This window comes from Watersipora subatra, chromosome 6 (genome assembly GCF_963576615.1).
Source record: "Watersipora subatra chromosome 6, tzWatSuba1.1, whole genome shotgun sequence".
In the NCBI taxonomy this organism is placed as follows: Eukaryota; Metazoa; Bryozoa; class Gymnolaemata; order Cheilostomatida; family Watersiporidae; genus Watersipora; species Watersipora subatra.
This window is the reverse complement of record NC_088713.1, coordinates 37,311,108-37,330,884: the sequence shown is the minus strand read 5'-3', so window position 1 is coordinate 37,330,884 and position 19,777 is coordinate 37,311,108. Positions and strand designations below refer to the sequence as shown.

Here is a 19,777-nt window from a genome sequence, read left to right as displayed (position 1 = left end):
TGTGCAGCCATTAACTCTACATTAATGTGCTGGTGCACTGAAAATGTAATTATCCTCTCTCATCAGTAGTAATAGGATAACTCCTAGGAGACGTTGACAGTAACTGATGCTGGCAATACGTGCTCACACAAACAAAACTGCTGGAAGACAGTTATCTTCCCTTGTCATTAGTAATTAGGCAACTTCAAAGAATTGATAAAAAATCGTGAGATTCACAAGATGTATAATCATTGGCATTGGTGATGAAATGATTCATATTGCATTTTGTCCATAATGATATTACTAATAAAAAAAATATATTTGACTTTAAAATGCTCTATTTTTGTTCGCATGGTTTAGGGAGGAAATCAAAGTTGTTTGTTCAGAATCAGTGTATGGAATGAACCTCTCAAAATGATTTTGTTATAAATAACTTTCTAGGGGTTGTGGAAGTATAGATGAACTTTCACAAAAATTTGGAGAAGTGTGTTTCAAGAATTGTTATTTATAATAGGAAATGGTATACATAAAAGCAGCAGCAATTATTGGATTTGTACAGAAAGCTTGTACAAGACTAAAATAGTGAACAAATTTTAAGGTAAAATGTACTGCATGGCATAGAACTTGTCCCAATTATTGTTGAGACACGTGTAATACCAAAAGTCACGCCCCAAGTATAATCATAACCTATGAACTGCTTGATTCAGATTGTATGGACTACTCAGAGCAACCACATACATGTATGTGATACCACCTGGTTCCTCAATAATAACTTAAAGGAAATCAGGTAAACCAGAAGAACACATTATATGTAATCTAATACAAATGTCTTTATATATGTACCACAATGTAGGAATAAAATATATGAGAGTTTCTATGTTTGACAAGTCGTCCCTCAAAGCAGTGATATCAAAGGAGATAAAAAGAGGTGAATGACTTGTCACTACCTTAGAATTAGTTTTCTATTGGTCAGTAAACACGACGGCTATCTATAAAGATGAAAACTGGTGAGGCAGCAAAGGATTGGCAGGTGATTATTCAGAGTCAGGTGGATTGTATCCAGGGAACAAGAAAAGATCCTTTTGAAGAGTGCAGCTCATATCTGGTTGTTGACCTTCTCCATGTTGTATGCTTCGCTTTCTCACTTTCTTCCTAATCTATTGTTACAGAAGACAGTGTCAGTTTACTCAGTTATACTAATTTTTAATAGTTCTATGAATATCTTTTTACAAAATATACAGCAGTTATTGACAGTTTTCAGTAATGGTATTTTGAACGCATCAGTTATAACCACTTTTCATATCATTAAAACAATCCAAAGTTAACCTTAAACCACCTCAAACGATGCAATTTTTGTGTATTTCAGAAACTATTTGTCTCAACACGTAAGCTAATTCTCATTTATGTTTGAAGTTTCTTGAAGCATCTCAAGTAAATAAATACATGTTTACAGTTCTCCTTAAAATTGTATGATTATATGTTGTTTAAATAATATTTAACAATTATTTATTTATACATTTCCTTAAATTTCGAAATAATGGACCACAGTTAGAACTGTAGGAGCTGTAAAACTGTAGAAGCAAAAAAGGAAAACACTTTTTGTTTCAATTTGAAATAACTTTCAGAGAAATGTGGGCAAACATCTTTTTTTCCATTATTTCAGAAATCTCTGAAAAGTTCTAGCAGTCATCACAAGAAAGAAGGCTCTATTGTAATATTATAAAGTATGATAAAGTTCCAAACATATGTATACCATAGACTATGGTACATAATGAATATTAACCTATTCCTACATATATCCCAACACTTTGAACTATCTTCTATATTGTATCTTTCAGTACTGTACTCCTGACAGAGTCCTGTTTTTCTCACTTCATTGAAAACAAGGAAATGAATTCAATAAAAAAGATTTCATACACTGAACTCATATATAACTAAACAAGTATTTGAGCACTGTAGACTTAAAACATTCATTGACATGTCAGGTCATGGCTTCTGTTGATGCTCCACCAGACATGCCGTTGTTACCCATCAACAACCCATGCCAAACTTTGTTACTGTGTATCTTTGTTAACTTCAATCAAGACAATTCCAACTATGTATTTCCTTAGCTGTGAAGAATACGTGATAAGAATAAAAACCTGAGCAAAGCACTTATTGCATCTCACCAAGGTTTTGTGTCTAGTTTGGATTGTGCTTGGCTTATAGTTGTATTTTAGAAATGTTCTAATGTGGCAGACATAGGCCTAATATTATTAACAAACAAATATTAAATGACGAGATAGGCATCAAATTTACCTCGAACATCAAATTTCCATTATAAGTAGTTTATTCTTACCTGTCTCTCAAACAGAGTCTTGAGGTCTCGATGGCAGGCATGTTTGGAAAGAGACTCAACAACAGCAGTAATAAACCAGGAACCATATCGATGATGTCTATATGCCATATGACCTGTCATATTTGAATAGAGTTTGGGTGTATAATAATAGTTTTGTAGGTAGACTGAGATCATTCTTAACTATTTGGGAGCCATTTTTTTGCACTACCACAGAAACGTTTATGTGACCTGAGTGGTATTTTCATAGCTCTGTGAATTTGCAGGGGCCAAAACCCATCGAACTCACCAACTGGCAAAAGGACATAATATTTTCTACAGAACATCTACCAACCTTACATATTTACTGTAAAAACATATTTAGATTGCTCACAGAGCAAATTCATTATAGTGGTAAAAGAAATAGATAACTGAAAAACAATACGTTTTTTGTTGTGATGTTTGGAAAAGTTTCTATATAATTATCGCATCTTTTAAAACTTTGTAACGGCACATGTGATATAAGTTTTATTATAGTATAAGGCTCTATAAAATATTAAAGAGAAAGACTATGTTGCTGGGTAGTTGCTGGCTGAACTCACAAATTGAAAATATGACATCTTAAAAAAGTTAATGGTTTGAGACATTTTGTTTCTACTAGCAACATTTACGTTTTTATATTGTGACTTTAATTATCATGACTTTTAAAACTTTATAACAGTGCATTTAATATAAGTTTTATTATAGTATAAAGCTCTATAAAATATTAAAGGGAAAGACTATCTTGCTAGATAGTTGCTGAACTCACCAATTAAAAATATGACATCTTGAAAAAGTTAATGGTTTGAAACATTTTGTTTCCAATAGCAACATTTACATTTTTGTATTCTGATTTTTTTCAACGTTATTACAATAATATTTAGTTCAAATTCAAAACCATGGTTTGTTAGAGCACTCATCTTCATTCATTTGTGAACGTTTTTGCTATTGATAATTATATTTTGTACCATATATAAACTTGTTTGTTAGTCAATCAACCTTCCAAGTTTGTTTTACATTTTGCCGCATTACGTGACTCTGCAGTAATTTACTTTAGCGTCTTTAAACCGCTTGCATGCTATCTTAATAATTCTAACAAAAAAATAAAATGGCTAGCATTTACAAACTATAAATTAGAGCTGAAACAACTGTTTTTGCTTACTTTAAAAAGCCAAATACGAAAAAAATTGTTTTTGTATTTAGCATCATCTAGTTTGCTGTAAGGTGACCCAAGTCAAATACCATAAGTAAAATTATGTTGTTGAGAGGCTTTCATCGATATTTTGCTAGCTTTGGTTTGGAACAAGTAACCACAGAGCGTGAGTCGAAATAAAACACGGTGTTTTAGTTGAAACAAATGCTGCAATGAGACACTTAGTTCAATGAATAATATGTCAGTCAACACGGTTGACTGACATAGATGTACTGAACATTAAATATGTACACTTTAAAATGCTCACTAAAGATCAATACTCAGTTTATTCAAATATGCAATGAAGTAATGTATTGACTTGCAAACATACTCTCCATCATTTTTTTTAATTTAAAAATGTAGTTAGAAGTCACACTAACCACGAAAACTGGCTTCCCAGATTAGCAGGTCATCAGTGTCTAAGACTGCATGAGACCTCAGTGGGTGCATCCGAACTGAAGATGTGATTGACCTTGAAGGTGTTGGTAGAGTCGTGGCTGAGCAAAAAGGAACCTCATTTGTAGGCAAACTAGACACTGTTGGCAGATAAGAACCTGAATGGGCTGATGAAGTGGCAGGTTGTGGGTCTGGAACCACTCTGTCTAGCAATCCTACAATACATAAGGAATTCATAGTGGTCGAACTTGATAATTTAGAACAATGTAGAATTTATTATAAAAGTTGATTCTTGAGTTTTAATCAATGATGGTAGGCTTACTATATTTAGTAATCAGTATTAAAAAGGATAGAATGGAAACAATTTGACATACAATGTATAAAATTCCAAGTGTTTAGCATGAGCAGATGCTTGCTAATAGATGGCTGTTTCATGCTGACAGAGTAAAATAAAGTAAGACAAACTCATTTTTTACAAATAGCTGCAGAAACCAGGTAACTCACCTCCAGAGCATGCCTGAATAATAACAAGTTTTGGTTTCCTGGCCATTGCTGGAAAGTTCTGAGCAGATAAGGCATTATTAATATCAGTTCTCTGTACCATCGTTCCATCAGTTCCAGATATGCTTGTCTCAGAACCATGACTGAGGATGATTAACACAAACATCCCATAGTTCTCATCCGCGTGTCTGCCTGTCTCATTTCTGATGACCTCCAACATGCGCTGGAAGGGATGAAAAGTTTGAAAAGATTAGAACCGTTTGAAACTCAACAAATAAAGCAAACAATCAAAATTAGGAAAGGGCAGTAAATGGCTTTTATTAACTGATTATTGACAATGATACAGAATCAAAACAATTCTTCTAGGTATGGTTTTGAAACACCAATAAAACATTGAAAGTTGTGTGGTACAATATTTTAGCATAACATGCAATATTTTAGTCTATTCTAACAATTTTCATATTTTTTTGTGTTTTGATAATATTAAATGTAGAATTATTTAAATGAATATTTAAAATTTTCTACTTTATAACATTAAGTTATGCTTTGATATCCAAATATACAAAATGTCAAAGATTAAAGTTCAAATATGATATTAATTTTACAAAATAATTTTTTAGAAATCAGTCTGTTTACCAAGTAAACCTAGACATACATTTCCTTGAAATGGTTGCTAAATTTAGATTTACCTGCTAGATTAAGATGCTAGATTTATCACAAACCTGACCAGAAAGATTTTCCTCGCTAAAGCAAAGAAATCCGAGTTGACAAAACAGATACAAGATTCTCTGACCATCCAAAGCTGAACCTTCCCTGGTATCTGAAGTTCTATCAGGATATGTGAAAGTTATGTTGTTAATAAGAAGGCAACGTCCTCTCATGGTGCTCATTCTGTACACCTGTTTTAGCAAAAGGCGCCAAAAGAACCCGTAACAAGAGATGTTAGTGACAAGTTCAGTTCACATGAACTTGGTTACAGCTCAGTTTCATCTACATGGAATGACCTTTTCATTACCTAGCAGATACTAAACTGGCAACTAGTTTACATGCAAAGCAGGCTTACCTCATCGGAGTAAAAGAGATCTTTGACAGAAGACTTGTAGCAGAGTTTAACTGTCAGTTCATCGAAAGCATGGTCTAATGTGTCCAATGTGTCAGAGAGCTCGCTGTCACTTGATTCATCATCTTGTTGTTGTGGTTGAACAGAAATTGTAAGCGGCTCTGTAGCTAGCTGGGAAACAGAAGCTACAGGATGCGCTGCAGCTGTAAAATTATGTTTCTAATATGTTATTTTTACAGACACATCATTAGAATAAGTTGAATAAAATATCCAGTTGCAATAAGATTATTCTTACATAATTCTTTAATGAGTATTGACTAGCTAATACAAGGCTACGTCATGCTTATACTCAAACAACATAACAAACTTTAGTAAATTTGTCAACATTGATGGGAACATTGAAAAGCCAACTAGCACACAGTTGATTTTGATAAAGATTCTTCAAAGGTATTAGAAACAATGGTAAACTGTCACGCACATTGAAATATAAATAAAAAAAGTGTTTCTTATTTTGTACACTTTTCAACAACTTACGTAATAAGAATTTGTCAATGTAGATACTTTTCATAAATTGTTACTGTAAAGCATTATATTTATAGATGTTTTTATAGTCACTAGTTTTCCAGCAACAACAGGAGATTTAAAACTTGCAAATCTACACAAAAATGACTAAAAATTAGGCTTAATTATTATATTCCCCTATCAATATGTTCAATATACCAGTAATCTTGCCAAGTAATTGTTAGTCAGCTATCCTTAAGCTTTAATTATTATCTACTGACAGCTTCATTATTAAAGCATTGAGTATTTAAGTGCTGCGTGGCTAGTAAAATATAAACGTTATAAGGACATCTATCAAAGGTTCTGACAAGTCACAAAGAGTCAATGTCACATAGCCATTTAATGTGCTGTTAAATTGTCTCAAATATTGTTTAGCCTTGACTGAACTATTAATTTTGCTAGATTAAAGGAAACTAGAGGTTTATTAAACCTTTAAACACTGCTAACTATTGCATAATAATTGCAAGAAAAACATTTTTCAAAGGGCGCATCTACCTGCTGGTGTCACATTGTCCAGATATTCCTTTATAATGCGTCTTTTTTCTTCATTGAGCTCATGACCTACATACAGTTCATTATAACATTAATAAGTCATACTCAACCTATTAGTACAGATTAAAGTATTTTAGTGGACAAAATTTGTCAACTTTATAACTCACAAGGTCTCATGAGAGCTGATGGTACATTTTGCTCATCATTCTTTTCACAAACTAGCTTCAGCACTCCAGAATAGTGTTTCACTGTCAGCGTATCACCCTCTGGACAGAACCAATCTGGATTGACAAAATCCTCAGGCTTTGTCTCTCTCAACAATAGGCAATGACCACAGAAGACGCGAATATCTGGTTGACTTGCAGGCCAAACAGTTGAAAGAAGTTTCAAAATGCTTCTAGTTGCTTTTTCAAGCTGTTCCCAAAGACCTCCAAAATCAACTTCATCAGAGGCAGCTTGCAAGGTAGCTTTTTGCCGATGGACATCATGAATTAAATGTAATTTCAACCCATTATGGCTCACTATTGCTCCATTCGCCATGACTTTCTGAGTGTTTATGTCGTTTGAGAGCTCATTTAGCACAGCGACTGTCATCAATTGAAACCCATACTTGGGAAGTGGAAGTCCTCTCATTTCGATAATGAGCCGTAACTGAATCCTTTTCTCTTTTTTCCATGTCTCTCCTATGCTTTCCTGTGCAAAGTATGGTATCGCATATCCGTTTATCTTCTTTTCAGCATTCAATATAATGGGACCTTGTACAATCCAAAATCTTTTTAACAACTCAATGGCAATTTTAGGTTGAAACTTTGATTCACGTTTGAGGATATAGTTTAATAGTGCCTCGTCAAGGATGCCATTTCGAGTGAAGCTTTTGACAAATTGTTGATACAAAGCATAACTGACCGGTCTCCCTTCAAAATCAAATTCATGAAAATTCTGTGCTCTTTCTTTCCAAAGACGGTCTGACTGGTGATGGAAGAGAATTGAAATCATTTCAGTCACTGCTGGGATGTCACGGAATATGTAACATTTTAAAGACTCTACTGACTGAAACCACAGAACATCTCCTATGTTGTGCATATAGCGCAAAATATGCAATGACCTCTCTCCATGATATCTATCATGAATTTCTGACAGTTCAACAACAGGTTGTTTCAAACTACTTTCAACAAAGCCGCACATTTCATACCACTTTTGTGGTAAAGAAACCCTGTGTTTCTTGCAACGCTCATCGAGAGTTTTTCTAAGAGCTTCTACTTCATGTGTTTCTTTGCCAAAAACAAATGTATTCTGTTCATTGAATATTTCAGAACCCTTGATTGACAAAAATTTGATTTCATGAAGAACCTGCTTCTTTGCTCTACTTGGTAGCTGCTCAACCTCCAACATTTCATCTCGGAGTTGCTTAGAATAAGTGAACAGGCAATCTTTGTAATTCTGTAGTTCTGAATCTGAAACTTTATCAGAGTGAGTGAGAACTAAAAGTGGAGACTCTACTAACGAGGGACATGCAAGGTAGATGTGAGACAACCACTGCCAGCAAAGTTTTTTGGTTGCTGCTTTTTTTCCTTCTTTTTCGGCCGAAGATTTAAATGTGTTCAAATTAACCACGATCAATGGAATATTGCGTTCCTTTAGAATATACCGATAGGTGATATGATATACTTCATGGCCCCCGTGGTCAATCATCTTGGCGTATGAATTGTCTAGTTGCACTCCTTCTATTTTAAATACTTTTGTTGTTTCATCTAGCATGTTGGTCTCAGAACGGTCTGTGAGTACACGGCTTCTTGATTGCAAAGATCTAATGAGGCTTGTTTTCCCTGACATTGAATGGCCAACTACCGAAACTGGAACAATCGTCAGTTCAACTTCTTGTTCTGATGCAAGGTCCTCAAAAAATGATTTAATTGCTGGTAAACCTTGCTGGCAAACACCAAAAGGAGGGGTAACTAAATTAAAACAGTAATCACACTGAAGACTGGTGAGATGTTTGAGGTTCAGAATCTCCTTGTCAATCTTTGTCAGGCTTTCGTTGCCATAGATGGTCAGTCTACGCAGGTTCTGCATTTTGAACACGCAAGATGGAAGTTTGGTTAGCTTGTTGCCGCTGCAGTTTGACTCCTCCAACTGATCACAGTTACGCAGGCTGCAATCAGGCACAAATATACAAGAAAGATGAGCATTATCTGTGCTCAATCTGATTGTGGAAAATTGTAGCTTGTTTTTCAAACATAAAACTTTTGATTTTTTTTGTATATGTTAATGTATTGTTCTTCAACTATATCAAACAATAAGTTCATTTTATATCAGCTTCAACTTCTTGATAACTAAAGCTTCCTGGAGTCAACAGAAGTTAATACCAAATCCATGCCGCAACAATTCCTCTGAAGAAATATTGATTATGAACCAAACCTTCCCATCAAAAGTCAGCTCAGCTGTGTCATATTATTCAGAATATTGTTTGATGATTGACCTTACAAATGAAGTAAATCAAGGAAAACTCAGTCCTCTTTTTTATACAAATATGTTAGAAATTGATTGGATACTTGATTAATTTCCGAGCTACAGTTACTAAAGCTTTAAACCTTTGTCATAGAACAATGTATTATGAAAAAGTAACACTTATATGTATTTATTATTTGTATATTATACAAACATCTGTTTTTTGGGACTAACGTTATGAGCAATTACTAAACAGTCAGCTCATATTCTCACAACTAAACCACACTAATCTATTGAAATGGAAATGAGTTTGTTATTTATCACAGCCCCTTTTCAAACTGATCAGAAAGCAATCACTCCCTACATATCACGTGTATATTAATGTTTGTTATTAAGTTGGTTTCTCCTGGTAAGTTTGAGTAATTGTGGAACGGAAAGTTATTATTTTAAAGAAATCATTCAAGTTAACTACACTTATATTCTGAGTTTTTTATACTTTAGTTAAATATAAATACTCAACTTGTAATGATATTATTCATAACTGTGTATAATGTCATATGAAGCGAGGTCACCATGCAGCTCCTTCATAGTATGCTTGCTATTGGTAATATAGGATATTATTAGTTATTTTAAATATAAAATGTTCAGTAGATGGGATAGAGGAATAAAAATAACATTTTATTCTAATTTCTTTCGTGAAGTGTTATGCAACACATTGGCTGTTTGAATTTAATACTTGGTTTAGGGAACATTTTAAAATTAGGTAATTACAAAATCAAATTACTAAAAAAGTTAAAAACTCTTCTAACAATATTTAATGAATTAAATTACAGGTATTTAATAGGTATTAACCAGACATATTAGTCAAAAGTGAACTGCTATTTTTTGTTACTAAACATCTGGAGAAAAATTGTTTGTTTAAAAACTAAACTATGGCAACCAGCCTGTTATATTTCTGTCAAATTCCTTTATAATTTACAAATTTATTTGGAAGAAACAAAGATAGTATAACATGCGAGTGTGTGACAAGCTCATGTAATTCAACAAAAAATAAGTTCCGACAATTTTCTCCAACAGCCTTTGGTATTGCGCTGCATGGCGCATGCCAGACTCAACTGTCCCATGGGGTCATGTCAACCGAAACATACAATTTAGTTCATTGACTGTTTTTCTAGCCACAACGAGAGTTTATTTCATAAGAAATGGTGCAAGCATAATTATTTCATTAGGAAGGAAAAAATAACTAAACAAGCCAAAATGTCATCCTATAACAACCTGTATATATATAGTTGATCTTTCACCTTTTAATAGATCTGCAAAGCAGTATTTTGAATACAATTAACATTTCTTTATGAGATCTTTGCAATCTTTATGGGCAGGCATTAGAAAGGGTGAAAAAAATTAATGAGTCAAAGCCTGCAATGGTACTTATTTCGTCAGAAAAAAGTTAAAGATCTAAAAGCCATGGTTTTCTTTGTTACAGTAGATCAAATTAAAGTATTACAATGCTGCATGCATGGGTATTATGAATGAGCATAGTGTTTCTATAGTTAATCTAATGGAGCTGTTAAACTAGTTTAATTAGGCATAGTGAGTAGCTTATGACACTAACCCTTAAGATCTTAGACCTTGTTTGAGTTTATTATTAATTGTTTAAATTTTTAAAATTTCACAAAGCCTGCTTTCATCCAAAATTTTATGTTTTTTTTCAAATTGTATAAAAGTTTGACATTAGATACATGTGAAATGCAGATTTGTTCAACAACAATCTTCAAGTAGAATCAAGAATGATAATTTAACTATTACCCAAAATTTCATGTGCTTAGCAGCGTTTCAGACAAACAGGTGACCAGTCAGCAAAACAAATGCTATTTGAGTCAGCTTGCCTTGAATGAAAACCACAGTTATTCAAAAAAATCAGGATCCTTGTTGAATGAAGCAAGTTCATTAGTAAATCTGCCATGTGTACCAGCCAAACCATGACACAATAGTTTGTTGCTTTTGCATAGAATCATCATCTATAGTGAGTGTTGACAATTTAGTTTCAGTAACCCCTGTGTTTTTGTAAATTAACTGATTTTAGTTGCTATTTATGGCTAAATTTTTCCTTAAAAATTATAATTGGATTATTTTTCATAATCTTATGACTGACTAAATTTTGTTAATTTGCAGGACTGCACTTAAAATATTAGGACATACAAAAACTCCAAATTAGCAGCGAAAAATTCCAACCCATTTACTGTTGATAGAATAATAGCTTGAAACATTATTCCTCTATGGATGCTACTCACTATTCTTGCATACTTGAATTTGTAGAATCACCATAATTTGATTCACTTGAATCATCAGAAGGCAGATAAGAGTCCATCATGCTTTCTATAAATAAATTTTCAGAGAGGTCAGGATATTTTAGTGTGGTAAGATGAGAGGGACTGCAATTCATAAATTAGCTTTATTCTAATTGATTTCAAAAACTACAGTAAAGAGTCAATGGCGATGATTGTTGGACGCAAAAGTAGCAATTAAATGCATTCCAATCTAAGAAGTGTGAATAAAAAGTAGTTTTAACATGCCATAAGTATATAATTGAAGATTTTGCTTCTGTTATAAAGGTATGCCGTTAATTTTGCTAGTTACTATACTCTGTTCACAGGTATAGTAATATTAACTAGTGACCTTTAATCTATCAGTAATAATTCTTATCTAAAAACATTGAATTTTTTTTCATAAGACTCTGCAATTATAAGAATAAATGATAAATTAAAATAAGCCTGGTTCTAGTTAAAAATAAGCAGCATTTTAAATACCATGGCAGACAAGACTTAAGATTATGCTGTAGTTGTTATTGAAATTTGATGAAAAGTCTTAAAAATGACCTGAGCTTTTACAACATGTATGGATGAAAGTGTAAGACAAAAACTAATTTTTAATTAAACCAATAAAAAATGTTAAATGTATAGATAGAACCTTATTTTGCTCGTACTTTTTAAACTTTAAAACAAAAAAGTGAAAAGCTTGGAGGATTCCTTGTGAGGATAATTCCTAATAACTAACTTTAAATATTTATGAACTGTTTTGAACTATTTTGAATTGTTTCAATTGTTTTTTGAAAAAACTATGAACTAAGATCGTTTAGCTGTTTATTTTTCTAAGATAAGTTTCTCTGCTACTAAAAATATTAATATTTTTTTAATTATTTACAAATTCATTGGTTTCGATAAAAACCTTGGCATGAGCATGACTACTTCCTAACAGCTTTAAATGCATCAACTGGAGTCTTATAAATCACTGATATATTGTATTAACTTTTCTCAAGTGATGTTGATCAGGAACAAACTAATCCTAGCAAAATTCAGCTTGAGTTTTTTATGATAGTTTTTGTCACAAAGTTTCAACCTACGTGTACATGTAATCTCATTTAAACGGAGGTTATTATGTAGTTTTTTTATATTCTGCTTTTTTAACTAAATCTATCTTTATTTTTTTAAATATAAGCATTGGATGCAATTGAGGAGTAAACGTAATACTTTAGATGATTTTCTGTTGTATATTGTAAAGTGTGATGCAAAACTTTGGCTGCTTAAGTTTAATACTTCACGTGTTGAACATATTAAAGTTTGGTAATTATAGAGCAAAATTATTAAAAAAAATTTCTTATTAAACGAATACAAAAAATTTACTAAATATTTTATTAGCAGACACATTGGCCAATTTTTAAATTTATTGTCTGTGAAAAAACCATTGTGCAATTGGTTTGAAAATTGAATTTTAGCAACAAAAATGTGGATATTACCTTAAATTAAATCCAGAATTACGAATTTACCTCAATGATAAAAAAATATTTGAATCTTTCTTGGCAAAAAAACGCTACTGACACCTCTGAGCTCTAACCATAAGCTGTCTGCTTTAACCTTTAATTCCCTGATGCTCAGAAAACTGTGAGTCACATTTGCCAGCGCTGAAAGCATTGCTGAATGTTTGCTATTTGTCCACAAAAAGTATTTGTGTACCGTTTCGCGATCTGATAGTTCAGCATATTGACTGACAATGAGAACCGTCAAGACCACAGACCATTCTTGCTACTTGCAATACTATTTATTACAAACTATATAAAAATTTTGTGTTTATGATTGGTTAAAAAAGATATAGTAAGTTTATCGCTCACAGACTCTTTCTGTATATGCTTGCTATATACATGTACGTGACGAATAAAGCACTGGCTTGAACCTGGGCATTTTAAAAATTATCTCATTTCTTAACAGGTTTAAATTTCTTAACAGGACTAGTTTAAAATTGCAAAAATGACAACAAACTGTAGCCTATGCTTTCGCTTTACATTTACAGGTCTTAAATTTGTTTGAATAACTTTACCAGTGAAATTACATCTTTAAGTAAATTTATCTTTTTAATAGATTACTTAAATTAAAATGGGACATTTTTTTCAAGTATTTGTAGTTCTGAGTTTTATAATCCACCAAACAGAACTAAATAAGATCCTGAAAGAAAAGAACCTAATGTTAACATGATAAATGTGTTTGTAACAAAACAAATGATATAATAAACTAAACGATAATTACTACTAATTATTGCTATCACTCTTTAGTAAAATATGTAGAAACATAATTTTTTTTAGATTTATATACCAAAATATAACCTTTTGCCACAGAAATCAATAGAATTTTTTGCCCGATAGCTGTTCTAGTTGTTGCTTTAAAACACTAACATAAAACTAAAATATTTACTTGTTGTTTTACATGCAAAAAGTGAAGTTTTATAACTCACTAATATTATTGATAGCTTTCTCAGATCATCTGACTGTAATAAAATAAATAACTTTTTGTGAGAACTATAACAAGCTAATGACAATTAAAGAAAGTAACAATGTTTCTATAATGCTGTTGGTTGGGAGAAAATTAATCCTTGCAAATTTCAGGTTTATTCTTTTAAATGCGTTTTTGTGTGCTTGACAGAGTTTTGAGACAAATTGACAGCTCGTCGCTGCCATTAATGTGATTTTAGTAAAGTTTTATAGAATAGAAACAACAGTTTTTTTGAAAACTAAATGGTCCCTGTTGAATAACATCAATCTATTAGTATATCAATTTTTGTACCAACCAAACCAGGCACATATCTTCGTTGTTTTGTTCCTATATTAATCTTTGTGAATTTTTTTTCAGTTACTGCGGCTGCTGTTTACGTTAAAAGACGTTATTTGCTAGTATAGCTAACTTTTCTATGAAGCTAAATTATTTTGTTACTGCTCTTTAAACATGGACTGCTTATACAATTTTGACAGGTTTGATTTTGCTGGTTCGCAAAACAAATTTTTAAAAGGTTTTGACGAATGAAAACCTTGGATCAGTAGCAAAAATTTGTGTGTAATAAACCAGTAAAAGTTGATAAGCATTATAAAATGAACAACAATCATTACAAACATTATACAGTTGATGTAACGGTATCTAGCTGCATTATCTAGCTTTCAGATGTATTACCCACTTTCTACGTCAATAAAATGATAATATCCCTCAAGAGGACCTCCAAAATCTGATGGATCCGGTTGTAAAGATTCCCTGTTGGAAAGGTCAAGTTCTTCTAGCTGAGTAAGCTTGGAGAAACTGCAAAATAAGGGCAAACAATGAGACATCTAAAACTACAGCAAACAGTTGGGCATAGTGATTTTTGGATACAAAAAATAGCAATAAACTGAACTTTAACTAGATTTTTATCATATCGATTACCAAGGTAAAAATGTCTGCTACAGAAAAACAATGGTTTTTCTATTTGCTAGCTATTGTTCTATTTGTGCTAGTAAGGCACGCACATAAACATGAATACCTTTTTTACAAATTAACATGCAGAAAATAGAGTGCTATAGCTCACTGATACTACCGTTAGCTTTTTCTGATCATCTGTAATAAAACTGAATAAATCTCTGTTATAATTTGAAGAGGTTAATGGCGGTTAAACTATGTAACAACACTTATATTACATTTTTGATTAAGAACAAACTAATCATTGATAATATCAGCTTAACTTTTACATGATAATTTTTTAGTCGTAAAATTGTTATCATAAACATGGTAAAAGATAGAGCAGTGTCTACTATCCATAACTATATTTAATGTCATATAAACATAGATAACTATGTAGTTCCTTTCTGTTCGGATCAGTTATCAACATTAAAAATATTATGGCGTCTTTTAAAACTAAACACTGCATTGGATTTAATCGATGAGGAGTCCAGACAGTGTTAGGTAACTACCCAATAAAATCATTGGACAGTTATCTAGGTACATGTATAAATTGCAAAAAAATTTCTCATAGTAGTTACACAATGTAAAAACTGTTGTTAGTTTGTTGTAAACGAGAAACATTTGTCATTTTACAAACTTCCATTTTGTGTGAATATCGTTTTGAAATAACTTTGCTGGTCTTAAAAATAAACTTTGGCGCCAATCATGTTTGAAGTTCAAAAAACCTCTATTTGAGCATCACACTTATTTAAATGTATATTTATACACGTTAAAAAGAAGAAGCGTTAAAAATTTCAACGATGCCCTTCAATTGAATGCCTCTTCTAAAAATACCACTATAAGAACTTTTAGATGTTTCCATAAGTTACAAATAAATTTATATATAAATATTAATTTAAGTAATAAAATTATTATTTACGTACTAATTTATAGATATAAATAAACAACAAAGAGATTGTAAAAGTTCATTCAAAACTTAATAAATAATTTTTTTTCAATTTCATATACCACCAAATTTTATAAACTTTATGCAATTCACTATTTTATGAAAACTAAAGAGATATTTTAGCGTACAACTGAATAGCAATCCAATGAAATCTGGTAAGAAAACATGTTTTACCCACATTTTTCGATTTTTAACAGTGTGGTGCATAGTACAAGCCAAAGCCAACTGTTCCATGAAATCATGTCTCCAAAATATACAATTTAGTTAATTGACTAAGTTATTAATCAACCCCAAGAGTTCAGTCTTACATAAATAGTAAGTAAATGTAAAGAGCAATGCTGTGAGATTGATTAAGGATAAGAATAATCAAGTCAAATGCATTTACAATAATTATTAAATATGACTTTATTATCTTTTTGTATATTAAGCGGTCTGAAATACAGCATTTACAATACAAAACCTTATCTTATGAAGTTTTGGAACTTGAAAAATTAGCAGCAAGAACATGTCTGCAACAAAGTAACAATGGTCGGTAGGCATAATATAATGAACACTCCTTTTACTCTAGTTTTCTTAGTTGAATTAGCTTTGAAAAGCTGTATATCATTAATAGGATAAAAACAAATTGGAACCCAAGAAAAATAGGAAACAGTTTGGCGTTGTAATTTTTCGAGCTAAAAAGTAGCAATACATGTAAGTTATGCTCCCCTCGAACAAATACATACATGCATGTGAAGATAAATTTAAATGTTGTTAGTAGGTAAATGCACATAAAAATAGAAAAATAGATGATTGATAGTAAGAAAATCAGTAAATAAATTATGTTAACTCTATATAAAATATTAAACTAAAATAGCAAAAAGTACTTTAGATTAATTATAAAATTTTTAAATTATGACATACACTGTACCATAAAGTTTGTAATTTATTTGTTCTTTATAATTGTGGTTGCCAGCAGTGACCATGCATCAGCCAAAATTTTTGTTTCAGTAACCATTGGGATTTTGCAAACCGATTGACTTTAGTCGCTAGTCATAGTTAACTTTCTATCAAGTGATTGTACTACCAAGCAGATTTTCATTGTGATAATTCTGAGTAAAATACATTTTAATACAAGTTGAATTTTGGTAATACATAAAATAGCCTTAATAAAAGATTCCATCAAACAAGGCCTTGACAAATTAGCTGCAGGAACATGTCTGTACTGAAGCAGTAGAAGTCAGTAAGAATACATGTAATATGGTAATTAGAGAATGAGAATATGAGAATTAGTGACACATTTGTGTAAATAGACAAAAAAATTCGGTCAGAGCTAAAAATGGGTTTGGTAGTCAAAGAGAAAAAACATTGAAATGTTTGCAGCAGAAACATGTTTTAACAAAGCAGTAATGGTCAGTCAGTATTATACAATGAACACTTCCTAAAACTCTTTTTACTGTTGATAGAATGATAATTGGAAATGTTACCAGTATGTAGATGTTACTCGCCTTTCTGGTAGAGAGGTTAGCTCACAATCCTGAAGTTTCAGCGTTTTTAAATTAACAAGGTCACCAAACACATCTGTTAGCCCACCAGAAAAGCTGTTTGCAGAAAGGTCAACATGTTCTAGTTGAGTCAACTTTGAGAAGCTGTAATGCATGAATATGGACAAAAACTAAGGATATCAAACCCTTCAAGCAAGAGTTTGGCATAGCGATTTTTAGAGCCAAAAATTAGCAAAAAGTTGTGATTCACTTGAACATGTATATATGCATTTAAATCTAAAGTTGAACCGTTATAAGTATTTCAATGCATATTATCGAGATTTGTATTTTTAAAAAATAGGTTATTTGGTAGTTAACACCAGACGACTCGTTCCACACTAGCAATACTATTAATCACAGACCTTTAGTCTTTCAGTGATAAATGCCTTCAGCAAATGTAGATAGCTTTGTGTAAAACATTGCCGTAGTAAAGACGGAGAAAAAGTGCAAATGCATCTGAATACAGTTACAGATAAAGAATTATTATCATTACATTTATAGCCCATAGTTACAGTTGTGGTGCTTAAATTATTAGACTAATTTAAAATCATAGCGTCTGGGCAGTGAAAAAGAGATGATAATAAAACATCAGTAAATAAAAGATGTAGATTCCATACTTCAAACTAAAACAATTTAGTATACTTTACTTTAGTAATAAAAGTCTTAAATTAGAATGTACCATAAAGTTGCTAATTTGATTGTTCCTTATAATGGCCGTTGCGAACAGCGACTGAAAATCAGCAAAAAATTTGCTTTAGTAAATTCTGTGATTTTGCACACCAGCTTGCTTTAGTTGCTAATTATTGTTAAGTTTTTATCAAGCACTTTTAATATCAATCTGGATTTTTTGTGATAATTCTGAGTGAATTATATTGCCATACACTTGCTACAAGGTGGAGTTTGGTAATACCCAAAACAGCCCTTACAAAAGTTTCCATTTAATAAGACCTTGACAAGTTAGCAGCAAAACAATGTTCGCAAGAAAGCAGAAAAAATTAGTAAGCATAATATAATGGAGACTCACTATAATCATTTTACTGTTGGTATAAAAACAGCTGGAAGCATTATACTTCTGTAGATGTTACTCACTTTTCTGGGAGAGAGGTTAGCTCACATCTCACAAGTGTCAGCTTTCTTAAATTACCAAGACCACCAAGCACATCTGGTAGTCCATCAAAAAAGTTATTTCCAGAAAGCTCAAGCTCTTCTAGTTGAGTCAACTTAGAGAAGCTATAAATCATAAATAAAGACAAAACCTAAAAATATCGAACATTTCAGGGAACAGTTTGGCATGGTTATTGTTGGAGCCATAAATTAGCAAGAACTTGTGCTTCACTTGAACAAGTACATAAATGTATGTACATATAATATTAAAACATGATTAGTATGTCAATGCACATTATCAATGCTTATACTGGTTACAAAGAGGTTTATTGATAGTCAACACTAGTTGACGACTCCTTTCAGAGTGATAAGTATATTAACATATAACATATAAGTCTTTCAGTAATATATGTATCATGCAAATGTAGAAAAAGTTGTATAAAACATCGCAATAGTAAGGACGAAGACAAAATGCAAAGACCCCTTAATCTATTTACTTATACACAATTGTTATGAAAAGAATTATAGACAATAGTGAAGGTTTCGGTGAATAAATTGTTTGAAAAAATTAGAAACATACCGTGAGGATTGTGCAAAATAAATAATTGATAAAAAAATCAAACAGTATAAGAAGTCATTTCCATATAAATTAATTAAACTAAAAACAACATAATCTACTTTGATTTGGTAACAGAGGTCGAAAATTATTACATACCATGAAGTTTCAATTATTTTTGTAATGAAGACAAAATGCCAACACACATAAATCCAGTTTTTCGGAAGGCATTGTTATGAATATAATTACATAGCCCATAGTGAGGATTGCAGTTCCTAACTTGTTGAACAAATTTAAAAACCTGTGGAGAGGAATATGATAAATAGATGAGTGATAGGAAAAAAGATACATGTAAATAGTATATGTAAATTTTGTACCAATATATTAAACTAAAAGAAGAACAGTCTACATTAAATTAGTAACAAATGCCTTAAGCTAGAACATAAACTTTTAATTTATTGTTCCTTATAATTTTTGTTGCTGATAATGATTAGGCATCAGCAAAAATACAGTTTTAGCAGTTGCGGTGATTTTGTACACGGGTTGACTTTAGTCCTAGTTATAGTTAAATTTCTATCAAGCATTTTTAATATCAAGATCAACTTTTTGTGATAAATAAATCTGAAAAAAATATAATTCTCTACACATTTTATACACCGAAGTTTGAGGATACACAAAACAGCCCGTAAAATTTTGGTAATTCACGAAACAGTTTGTAAAAAGATTCCATCAAATAAAAGCTTGAAAAGTTAGCATCAGAAACATTTTTGTAACAAAGCAGTAAAGGTCAGTAAGCATAATACAATGAACACTCACTACAACCTATTTTACTGTTGATATAATAATAGCTTGAAGCATTGTCAGTCTGTATGAGTTACATACCTTTTTGGTAGAGAGGTTAACATGCATGTCT

At 31.7% G+C, this 19,777-nt stretch overlaps 2 protein-coding genes across 2 annotated transcripts in view; both read right to left on the bottom strand.

Moving 5' to 3' along the window:
- Window positions 1-496: 496 nt before the first annotated feature.
- The window catches only part of LOC137398900 (caspase-6-like), a 146,548-nt gene continuing 127,267 nt past the window's right edge, over window positions 497-19,777 (bottom strand). Inside the window, exons 3-4 of the mRNA XM_068085069.1 lie at window positions 2,318-2,430; window positions 497-1,136 (exon numbers count right to left, since the gene is read on the bottom strand). Coding sequence (XP_067941170.1) covers window positions 1,014-1,136; window positions 2,318-2,430 — 236 coding nt within the window. The 3' untranslated portion in view covers window positions 497-1,013. The remainder of the gene's footprint in view (window positions 1,137-2,317; window positions 2,431-19,777) is intronic.
- The window catches only part of LOC137398785 (cell death protein 3-like), a 146,107-nt gene continuing 130,229 nt past the window's right edge, over window positions 3,900-19,777 (bottom strand). Inside the window, exons 2-4 of the mRNA XM_068084962.1 lie at window positions 5,144-5,320; window positions 4,425-4,644; window positions 3,900-4,135 (exon numbers count right to left, since the gene is read on the bottom strand). Coding sequence (XP_067941063.1) covers window positions 3,900-4,135; window positions 4,425-4,644; window positions 5,144-5,311 — 624 coding nt within the window. The 5' untranslated portion in view covers window positions 5,312-5,320. The remainder of the gene's footprint in view (window positions 4,136-4,424; window positions 4,645-5,143; window positions 5,321-19,777) is intronic.